We start from the raw sequence: 11,786 nt of genomic DNA, 5'->3' as shown, positions 1-11,786 counted from the left end.
GCCCAGGATAAAAAGGGATTAAAATCGCAGATTACGAAGGCCTGGTAATGTACTGAGGATGACGCCAATGAAAGGACAACAATAGTTGCCTTGAGATGGACACCAATTGGGAGAAGAAAGAGAGGCAGGCCAAAAGTTACCTGGAGGAGGACAGTGTTGAAGGAGTTGGAAGAAATGGATCAAGATCTTGTGCGACGAAACACATAGCAAAGCACAGGACAGGGTTCAGTAGCGGTGTATGACTGCGGCTCTATGTTCCAGCCGGGACGAAAAGGATAATTGTGTTATAAGTAAATAACTAAGGTTAAGCTTAAGGCTTCGGTTTCTAGTGATTGACTTCATACTTCGTTCGTGGTCTGCTAGTAGACCATTTCCGAGTTGTCTTTTGCCTCGAAACCATTCATATGGAAATGAGTTCCGCCTGCGGGTTAATTTTCATGCAAATCAAACTCATTTTCGCATGAAAGGTTTTGCACGAAGACTCGTTTTGAAACAGAGGAACAAAGAAACTCGGAAATGGCCTCTTAAAGAACTGGTTCATGCTTTGCGTGCGTATATCGAGCTATGGATGAACGCGGGAAGTTTGGAGACAAGAGAGAAAGTGCTGAAGTTCCACGAGGCGCGGCCGAGAGTAGCTCTAGCTTCTTCAGTGTTCTCTAAACTTCCCAAGTACATCCATAACTCGATATACGCACAGCTAAAAACATGAACAAATTGTTTCATAACATATCCACAACAACTTGGGCGCTAGGACATGTTGTATTTGTGATTTACTATAAAGTTCAATCAGTTGGGCGAATAATTGTTTAAACCACTAAGAATGGCTGCCCAGTCTTTTTAGCCCATTAGGGTTATTTCTGGCAGCCATGTACTCTTTTTATTTTAAACTTATTTTTGTTCATTCAATTTCTAGCTGAATGAGTACAAATAACGTTGTTGTTGTTAGTGGAACGAAAAAGTTTCATCTGGTTTCTGCAATTTTCAACGAAAAATCCACTTGTTCGAATTAATAAAAATGTAGGCAAACAAAGTCAAAATACTCAATTGAGTTTTGGTGTAATCTTAGCTTGGTAAAAATCAGGGGACCGAAGTAGGGTTTGGATTGTTCAGAAGATGTTCACATTGCCGAAACTTCAACTAAAAGAAACGCAGCTTAAATGAAACTAAGATTGAGATTGGGAGAAGAGATATGCTAGCGTCGCTGTCGCTGAAGGGACGGTGGGTAGAGAAACTCGCTTTAATTATACCGTCGAGTAGAGAAGACTTGCGAGAGAGCAAAATTTCCATGCAACGGTCATATATAGGGTCTTGGTAATCTCCCAGGGGAACCTAAATAGCCAAATCGGAGTTTGCCGCTTTGATAAATCAGGTCATGAAATGACTTTTTACGCGAATGAGAAAAGTAAACTACCTTATTGTAGGAAATTAACGATCGATGCACTTTATAAAGGCGATTTAAAAAGAATGGCGTCAAATTAATGCATCTTAAGAGGGAATGTCTACTAAGACCAAGCCATATATCGGAAATATGTGGCACATGATAAAAAATCAAAATTTTTCATATTTCGCCCGGAGATGGTCTAGCCTATGGTAAGCCTAGAAACGTGGTGGGTTTTTTTCTTAAATAGTTTTTAAACCAACGCAGATTAAGACACATTAAATTAACACCATTTTTTTAATCGCCTTAATAAAGTGCATCGTTAATTTCCTACAATAAAGTAGTTTACTTTTCTCATTCGCGTAAAATTCATTTCATGACCTGATTTATCAAAGCGGAAAACACCCAGCTGGTTATTTAGGTTCCCCACAGGGAACCCTCACATCCGTTTAGAATATGAATAAAAGATTAAACTACCTTTATCGTTGCGTGTTTTGTGTTTTGTGGCGGCCATTGTGGATTTTTAATACGCCGTCTATTAGTGCGAGGTCTGGAGCCGAAATTTAAGAAGTCTGGGATGGGGGGAAAATTCGCAAATTCTCGGAGGAACCGATCGCTCACCGAGGACAAATAAACAATAGTCTCCATTTGGCGCGAAAATATTCACGGATATTTGTCCGCGGACAATATCTGTTCCGAGAAGCGAACAGTTTTACGCTCGAGGAAAACCGTAAGCTTCGAGGAACAGATAACGTCCAAGGACAAATATGCGAGCATATTTTCGCGCTAAATTGAGTTTATTGTGTTCATTATCCTTCAGATATTTTTCTCAAAACGCGCGATTTTGAAAATTGGGAAATATCCTCGGATATTCCCCAATTTTAACTGGGGAATATTCGGTCACGTGACGCGTTTAGACCAATCGCGAGCGAGCGAAAATATTTGATGGGTTATAAGACCTTATATACGCCTGTTGCGTGCAAATTTTGCTCCTCTCGCCAGTCTTCTCTACTCAACGGCTAAAGCAAGTTTCTCCACCCACCTGCCCTACAGCGGCTTCAGCAAATCTCTTTTCCTAGTCTCAATCTTAGTTTCATTTAAGTTGCGAGTTCCTTTTGTTGAAGTTTCGGCAATGTGAACATCATTTTGAACAATCCAAACACTACTTCGGTCCTTTGACTTTTACCAAGCTAAGACAAACTCCTTGAGTATAGTATTTTGAGCTTGTTTTCCTACATTTTTGTTAATTCGAAGAAGCGGGTTTTTCATTGACAAATTTAGAAACCAGATGAAATTTTTTCGTTCCACTGTCGTTGAAATGATTGTAACGACTTTTTCTCCAGCCAACTGGATAATCTAATTTCCTCCACCACGCATTTAGAGAACTTTGTACTGTAGTCAATCACAAAAAAAATGTTTTAGCGCCCAAGCTGTTGTCGACGTGTTATAAAAGACTTGTTGCATGCTTTTAACTGTGTGTATATCGAGTTATGGATGTACTTGGGAAGTTTGGAGAACACTCGACAAGTTAAAGTTGCTCTATGCGCAGGTAAATGCAACTCTCACGCTTCTTTCGTGCTCTTCAAACTTCCTGGGTGTATCCATAACACTATATACACACGCTAAGCATTAAAGAATTGTTTGATTGACAAACCACGTATGAGGTATGTAGAAACCGACTTTTGCTCAAAATACTGAACTAAATATCAACTGGAGGAAAGTTTGAGCTTAGCGTTATTCACTTACTAATAATCTTATTCTCTTCACAAATAAAACATGATTTAGCTCCCAAGTTGCGTTGCTATAAAAGAATTGGTTCAGGCTTTAAGCTGTGTGTATATCGAGTTATAGATTATAACCCAGCATTACTGCTTGGAAAATCGTAAAAATATAAATATACATGAACTCTGAATTTTTGGTGCAAATTTTTGATGCATCAAAAATATTTATACAAATCTAACATCGTTCTTCGCTCATAAGTCGAAATGAGAATTTCAAAGTATTAACTTTTTTAGAAACAGCTGAAAGGAAGTCGAAACGGAATTGGCGTCTTCCAAGTTGGATGCGTTGTCTGTCTGCGTTGACTACTGAGGGGTCTGGGAGGAATTCATTGATACTGAACAAAAAAACGAATTTTTAGAACGTTAAATACAATATACATATATAATCACAAAATCATGAAAAAAAAATTAAGTAGAATAGGTCTGGTAAAACATACACCAATATTACAGGACTGAACTTTATTATTTTGTTGTTATATTTCGTGCTCTGCCCGCATGTTTGAGTTACGTCAGTAGTTTGATGTTTGTTTCTTGAGTTCAGACAGTTCAGCCAATTGTTATTCAACGGCATAGCATATCGACATATCGTTTACACGAAGATATTTAGTTCAGAATTAATGCAATTTTACTGTTTTCCCGTTTTGGAGTCAACTTCCCGACAATGCTATTTGTATTTTTTTTATTAGCAACACAGTTTAGAGAGTCTTTAGACATATTTCATGACATATTTCCTGATACCTTTTTCCATAGATATCACCTCTTGCATGTTTAGTGCAAAGTTCTTATGCGGAAAATTCAGTTTGAAGCGTGATGTTTGTCTTTTTGTCACAGACAGCTGAAAAGCGAAACGGAAAAATATTCAACTAATTACTATTTACTGCCACAGCATTTTGACATATTGTTTACATTTAATTCTGCTACTTAATTACGCAATATGAGTTTTATCTTATAGTTTGCAGTAACTGTTCTTCATTGGCACTGAGACCAATCACTACGAAGTTTCTTCTTTACAAGGTAGGCTTCATGACATTATAAACTTTTCGGCTGATTCTTTTTATCACATTGTGATAGTCAAACCATTTGGCCCCGTCACTTAGCATGGTTGCTGTTAAAAACATCGTATTAGATTCAAAGTAGACACCGAGAGAAAGTTTTGCACTCACGTTTGAGTAAATTCGTTTCCAATATTTCTTTTTTCTTTCAATACTACTAAAGCAGACAGTGGCAATATATGAAACAAGAAATATAAGTGATAGAAACCGACGTTTCGGTGCATCTTGCGCCGTTATCAAGGTTACATAATTAAAGAAAAAAAGCGATTTGTGATGAGGCTAAGTTGAAGCGTTGACTACTGACAGGTCTGGGAGGAATTCATTGGTACTGAACAATTATACCAGTGAAAAAAGAGCCTGATGAATTAAAAGCGGCCCATATTAAAAACATCACACTTAGTGGAACGCGTACCTCTGCGTTACAGTTATTTTACTGTTTTGGAGAAAACTTTGAGTTTACGTTTCGCTTAACTGTCCAATATCTGAAAACGAGGGCAAACATTTTATGCAGTTCTTCACAAAAATAGAGAAACAGCTGAACCTCTCGATTAATAGAACTCTTTCAAGCTGCTACAAAATTGAGCCTGGTATTGCAGGCGTTCCAGTAATAAGAAATTCAAAACTTTAAAGTTTCAAATACAGGTCTGCGTCAAATTCGCTTAGGCTGTAGCCCTAAATATTATAAAGGCATCTTTCGCAACATTTTCCCTTACCGCCGAAAACAAGAAAGTTATAGCTACCCCGCAAATGATGAGAACAATTATAGGCCAAGAAAAACGACGACAAAGGTGGGCTTAAACTATTGTATAAATTCCGGGTTGCAGCATTTAGAAAATTATCGAGGTCTGTAACTTTCAGTTGAAAGGGCCTTTTAAACGAAGACAAACATTCAGGAAGATTAAGCAGAGAAAAAACCTGGGTAAAGTTCGATGTTAAAATCAAGCGTCATATAGTCTGAGGCTGGCGAAATGAGAAAATTTAACGAGTCGAGTATTATTGGAAATAAAGTAAGCTACATTCAATGATCCACAGTTAGTTACGTAAAAAGACCTGCCTGTATTTTTTTTTCTTGACACGGATTATGCGAGATTCATCTTCGAGGTCTAATGTTGAACCATAAAGTACAGTCGCGAATACGCATCAATTTAAAATGAAACATTAAGCCCAGCGTTTAGCTCAAAGACCTAAGACAAAATGAATTCTCTTTAACCTTTAATCTTTCAACTGTTGCAAGAGTTTTGAACGTTTCGGTTTTTGTACATAGCGCAATGTCTAAAACAAAATTATTCATTCGAGTTATTTAAAGGAACGGAAGGTTTCTACATTTCAATATTCTCAGGTTAGAACAAGAAAAATACTGAGGTTGTGCCATCGGGTAGCAGTATTTTAGAGCAGAGTTGCATTGTCCTCACCTGCTTAAAATTAAAATGCATCAATTTTTAGTCAACAATTACTTAACTTCCCACTATTCAATATCACATAAGTGGAGGCAAAATTGTCAATTTTTTATGCTCGACCAAATGATTTCTTTGCAGGGTGACTGTTTACCATTGCCGAGCTGCTTGTCAGACCCACTCACCAAGAACTGAAGTTTCCTATTGACAAGGTAGGTTAAACTGAGACACACTGAATTTTTACTGATAATTGTTATTGTAGGTACATCCTGTTTAGTGAATAAAAAACATCAAGAAAAAATAAAAATGCCCAATAATATGATGAGAGCTCTTCAAAATCACTATATTTAAGTGCAAAGTAAGCCAAGTGAATATCATAAACAATTCTCGGTGAATACAGTCACTCCTATGTTTTAAAGCAAATTTAGTTTTAACTAGCCATTAGTTTTATTTTGGGTCCAAATGACAGTCTTCGAGGCAGTGGACTCAAGGTTTACCGAAAGGTAGACAGTTACCGGATAACAGTCAAAACAACTATTATTCAAGGCCACCACAATGTAATAGTCGATACTGAACAGAGAGTTAGTAATTCGCCTAAGTAAAATTAGAGGCTTTGATATCCCTGAATAACTTTAAATTTCTAAGGCAGCTGAAATGAAGTCTTAAAGGAAAAGAAATTTTGAATAACTTGCGTTTTTTATTTAATAAAATCATCCATCGGCAAGATAGTTACGCACCGAAATCCGTTTTACACGAACAAAGTAAACCGGTCTACATTTGGCCAAACCTTCACGGCTCTCAGTCAGCAAATGTTCGTACAGTTCAGTCATAAATAAAGAAAATAATGTTAATAATAAAGAAGAATTTAACTTAGTGAGGAGGAGTACTCAAAGAGTAAAATCGTGACTCATTCTTGGCTAATATTATTTTCACAATTGATTTGAGAGTTCCGAAACGAACGGTTCATAGTTTTTTGAAGGCGAAAAGCATTAAGAAGATCAAGCAGCGACGAATGTTGGTGGGTGTAGCTTAATTAATAAGTCATAACTTCAGGCGTGATATTTTCGGATGTCAGTAAAAAAGGGAATTCGGTGAGGTTGAGAATTATAGAGAAGAGACGTGTGCTACCTTAACAGCGAATATTTAGACCTAATCTTAGGGCAGTTTCTAAGAAAGGGCTGTTGCCTTCTTTGACACAAATGAATGCGAACATTAGACGGTCATCGCCGAAACAAATGATATCATTCTTGAAGAGAAATAGCAAATGCCTTGCCAAGAGGTTTCTCAGTAAAAATCTAGAGAACGTTAAGTTTAAGTACTGTTTTAACACCAACAGAAAAACGTTCTGTGCAGGAAACGTTTTCATGCCGTGAATGTTACATTTGCTGTTTCAATGTTTTTTCTTCAAACCTTTTTATGGAGTTTCTAGTTGACATCAAATAATACTCTGCAGAAAAAAATAGAAATTCTTTTGTTTTCAGATCAGCAAGCAAAGTAAGAATTGTATTAAACTTATCTAGACGCCATTATATTGTTTTCTCGTGACGTATTGGTGCAATGCAAGTTTTCTAGACAGTCCAAGATGGAAATACGACAACATTATTTAAGTCAATAGTTATTTACCATCATATAAATTTAACATTTTGTTTTCACCTACATTTGTCATTTTTCCATTAGGCAAATATTATATCTCTCTTTGAAGTGTGACTGCCTTTCATTTACACTGAGTCTACTTATCAGGATCTACAGTTTTCTATCAAGGTGGGTTGAGGTCTATGCCAAAACAGATGATAATGTCCACTGTCAGTTAAAACAGTTTATAGCATGGAGAGTTAATATATTTTTTTTGTGCACAACTAATTGCATATATAGACGTTATGGTGATGTGTTAAATTTGAACGCCATAGGGCACGTTTTTCCACCGCCTTGCACTAAAATTGTTGTAAAATATTTAAGCGCTTACATGCAAGAATAGCGAAGAAAGGAACGTTTTCCTTCAAGAAAAAAAAATCGCTTTATTTAGGTTCGTTACCTGTCTTGTGCTGTTCATAAACGGATTGCGAGACATCCCGACAAACGCAATTTGTATTGAATGGAAAATTAAACTTTAGACAAAAAGACTTGCTCATCAAGAACTGCGTATTTACTCTTTCTCTTTACAGAAAAAAAAATTAACAGATCTTTTAACAAAAAAATTCACCAGAGAGAGCATCTTGTTTACAGTTTGGTAAGTTGAAGACGTTTCAGCTTTTTTTTTTTTTTTTTTTTTTTTTTTTTCACTTATCTTCCCAATATTTGTTCTGGTAACTGTTTTCGTACAAGTTTGGAAAGAACTTTAAACGTTTACTGCTCAGCTTTATGATCTTTGTTTTTACAATGCTATAACAATCACTCTTTGAGAAAGCTTGAAAATAAATGTAATGTCAATTTAAGCATTTCATCACCATGGAAAGTGTTACTTAGTTCTTTGTGTGCGGGGAGGTGAAAATAGACGTTGTGTTGGTGCACATTTTAAACAAGTTTCGGGATGCGACACATTTCCTCGTTCATCATTGTTCAATTATTGAAAGATGCTTAGGTCCTTAACAGATAAAACTTGATCTCTACATTCAAAATTTGTCTGGGATCACAACAAGACCATTTAAATAATGAAAGACGCTGTTAGAAAGGAACTCAGTGTGTGAAATATTCAGAATTGTTCTAAAATATCTAGTGGACACCGTGGAGGTGCGGTAGCCTCATAGTTAGTGCGCTCGTCGCCGGATCGAGCGGTCCGGGTTCGAGCCGTGGCCGGGGACATTGTGTGGTGTTGTGCTCTTGGGCAAGACACTTAACTCTCACAGTGCCTCTCTCCACCCAGGAGTATAAATGGGTACCGGCGAATTGTTTGGGAAACTTAACAAATTGCGGGGGAGTGACCTGCGATGGACTAGCATCCCGTCCAGGGGGAGTAGAAATACTCCTAGCCGCTTCATGCTACAAGAACAGGGATAAGCTCCGGCAGCTATGAGCCAGTCTGCTCCAAGGCTTTACTTTTTGTTGTTGCCTTGCCGTTGATCTTTCCCAAGTTTATGATGTTCTCCCTTCGAGACTATTTAGTAATTAAGTCCATTTGAACATTTTAATACCAAGATAAGCGTTACTTTGTTCTTAATGCGCGATTAAATGTATCGAGACGTTTTGAGGTGCAATTTGTTTAAATTCTCAGGTCAAGTTATACAGCTAGCATCATATTCTCAGTGATATAAATTTATCGGGGATGACAACTCAAGCGCATTTTTGCTTGAAAAAGATAAACAACGGCATCGTTATTTTTAATTCAGATTCTGCTTCGAGTTAAGAGGCTATTTAATAAAAACATTTGACGAAAAATAGCACCACTGATGGCATCAACGCTGATCTTGCGTAAAAAATGGCTCCGAAGACGAGAAGTTAAACGACGTTACGTTGCAAAGAAAAGAAAAGACAGAATATCGTGCTTCTCTTCTCTAAGCTGTGTAATAACCGCTTTATTTGGGCTACAATGGCAAAGATTTCTGTCTGCTATTATCAATAAATTTTGTAACCTGCAAAAATAAAAGAAACCTTTTTTTTGATTAAATGAAAAAACAAACTTGATTTAATCTTTATAAAATTTATACAGTTTTGTGGAGTGAAATATTGTAAATATTTCCTTTAAGATTTTTAAAAACCAAATTTCCTTCCTTTAGGACTCCGAAATTTAAGCATAAGCTTTCGGTATTTAGGGCTTACAGCAAATTATTAAAAACATACATATTTACAGACATTAAAAACTACAACAGACCTGATTATTGAAAGCAACATATCGAAAACTGGTTTTCAACACATCGAAATCCGATAAATGTCAGGACGTGCTTTCAAAAATTAAATCTGCACATTGGTGTGAGCTTTGCATCCCTGCAGTTAATTGCATGCTTTACTACAGGCAGTAAAAGAACCTGACAATAATAACAATTCACTTCGATCTTTCCACAGATAGACTGGCGAGTAATTACTTCTAACAACAATCCGAAAAGGACAGAGCTTTGAGATGTGGTCCTTATCTGAGTGCATACCCTGGATGATTGTAGGCCTAGCCGAGTCTGTTGCTATAGTAACACTCAACCTCTGCACGATAATAACTTTTATAAGAAACCGCAATCTTCGCAAGCGTAGCATGTACCTGGTAATAAATCTAGCAGTTACAGATATGTTTGTAGCAGGGAATGCTGTGTTTAATCTGTTCTATCGGCCTGGACTAATGTGTAATTTATGGATGTGGACAGTTTCAATTGAGGATTGGATATTTTTACTTGTTATGATGTGGTTCTTCCTCTTTGGTTCATTAACAAACATGGCCATTATTGCTTTAGAACGGGTGCACGCAACGGTTTACCCGTTCAGGCATCGAACGCTTAAAAAATGGGTATACCGATTACTAATTGCTGCTGTTTGGGTAACATCTGGGTTGTTAACAATAGCTTTAATACTTCTCTACCAGTTTCATGAATCATATTACTTTGCTTACTTATATTTGATATTTTTTTCAATTTGCCTTTTGATCATTTGTGTTTCTTACACGTCCATTGTTATTAAAGTCCGTTGTGGAGCGCAGCCTCAACACCATGGTGCAACCAGTAGAGAAAGAAAACTGACCATGACATTGTTGATTGTGACTGTTGTATCTCTTCTGTTGTACCTGCCAGTAGTTATAATGGATTATGTCGTTTTTATCAGTAAATTTAAAATATTGCAGTCTCTGTCCTTTTCAGTGCTTTTTCATGTAGACTCTGCATTGTTGGCTTTACTTTATGCAAACTCTCTTGTAAATCCTATATTATACACTATCCGTTTGCCAGAATACAGATCAGCTTTACTTGCTCTCTTTCGCAGACGACCTCAGCAACAAAGACAAGTTGCAGTTCCCCTTCGTGACATGTAATGCAGATACTATAAAAAGCCATTCCAGTTTCTGTGATCAGCTTTGTTGTTTTTAAACATTACATTAACCCCACATTTTATAGATGAACGAGCACGATGAAAAAAACAAAAGAATTATCGTCGTGAGAAAGTCTAACCTACAGCAGATGAACATACAATGGAATTCCGATTTTTCGAACCTCCAATGGAAACAAAAATTAGAGCGAAAAATCGTACTGTTGGAGAAATCGGAGGTAAAGGTAGAGTGTTCGGGTGAGGAGTGGGAAACAAATTTGGTTTCAGTTATCGGGAGGTTTCAGAAAATGGGGGTTCGAGAAATCACGATTTCATTGCAGTTTAAAGGAAAATAAACAAGACGCTGTGCTCCAGGAACAAAAGTATATCTGGTGTTTTATTGCCTATATCTTAAGTTTCAGAGTAGGTGACTAAAATTGATGTTAAGTTAATTGACGATTTAATTTATAGTCATGTTATACCATCTTGAGTGCGATTATGGTATTGCGATTTTCTAGCACTCAACGTGTCAGTTAGTTAATAGTCTACATGACTCGGTAGAGATCGATTTGGTTCAATTAGTTAGTAAATCTACCAGGCGATGAATCTTGTATAATTGAGTCTGAAGATGGTATAGAATAATACCGAAATGTAATATCGCTAATTTTCCTTGCATGTGCTACCTATATATAATTAGTCACAATGCCGTTACTCGGATTAACCTTTAACCTTTATGTAAATAACAAGCTCCTCCATATTAGAACGTGAACAGGCGCTTTATTTCAAGGGAGTGCCCGTTCGGAAACAGAACACTCCAAACTTGTCCCGAGACCGCCTTTTCCTTTTAAAGTTTCGGAAGGGCGGGAAAAGCCATGGACAAAAAAATAGTGAAATGCAAACAAACAAACAAACAAGAAATAAACTGAAACAAATCCAATTTCCTCAAAGAATTTTGAGCAGGAACCTTTTTGGGGGTTATACGTCGCCGACATTTTCTACATCGAAATTTATTCTTACTGAATTACTTTATTTGGTTTATATTATCAAGGCACCAATGAAATAGCGCAACGTACCAGCCAACATAGGGTCTTTGTCTGTCCTTCCACTTTCGAAGGGAAAAGCGTCCTAGCTTGAATGATGGTATAATACATTTTAAATGCACAATATAAAAATTTGATAGATGTTTAAAAGCATACTTAGTGCTATGTAACATATTAGATTATGATAAAGATAAATAAAAGTATCA

General features: G+C 36.8%; 1 protein-coding gene across 1 annotated transcript; it reads left to right on the top strand.

Moving 5' to 3' along the window:
* The first annotated feature begins 9,482 nt into the window (after window positions 1-9,482).
* LOC145499771 (uncharacterized) lies at window positions 9,483-10,783 on the top strand. The gene has a single exon (XM_081479301.1). It carries the CDS (start codon window positions 9,657-9,659, stop codon window positions 10,545-10,547), a length of 891 nt encoding a protein of 296 aa, XP_081335427.1. The 5' UTR covers window positions 9,483-9,656; the 3' UTR covers window positions 10,548-10,783.
* Window positions 10,784-11,786: the final 1,003 nt, after the last annotated feature.

This window comes from Orbicella franksi, chromosome 10, assembly GCF_964199315.1.
Source record: "Orbicella franksi chromosome 10, jaOrbFran1.1, whole genome shotgun sequence".
NCBI lineage: Eukaryota > Metazoa > Cnidaria > Anthozoa > Scleractinia > Merulinidae > Orbicella > Orbicella franksi.
The sequence above is the reverse complement of the archived record's forward strand: the minus strand, read 5'-3'. Positions and strand labels throughout refer to the sequence as shown.

Coding starts and splice junctions, on each gene's coding strand:
- LOC145499771 (XM_081479301.1), top strand. CDS start 9,657: ATGTGGTCCTTATCTGAGTGCATACCCTGGATGATTGTAGGCCTAGCC.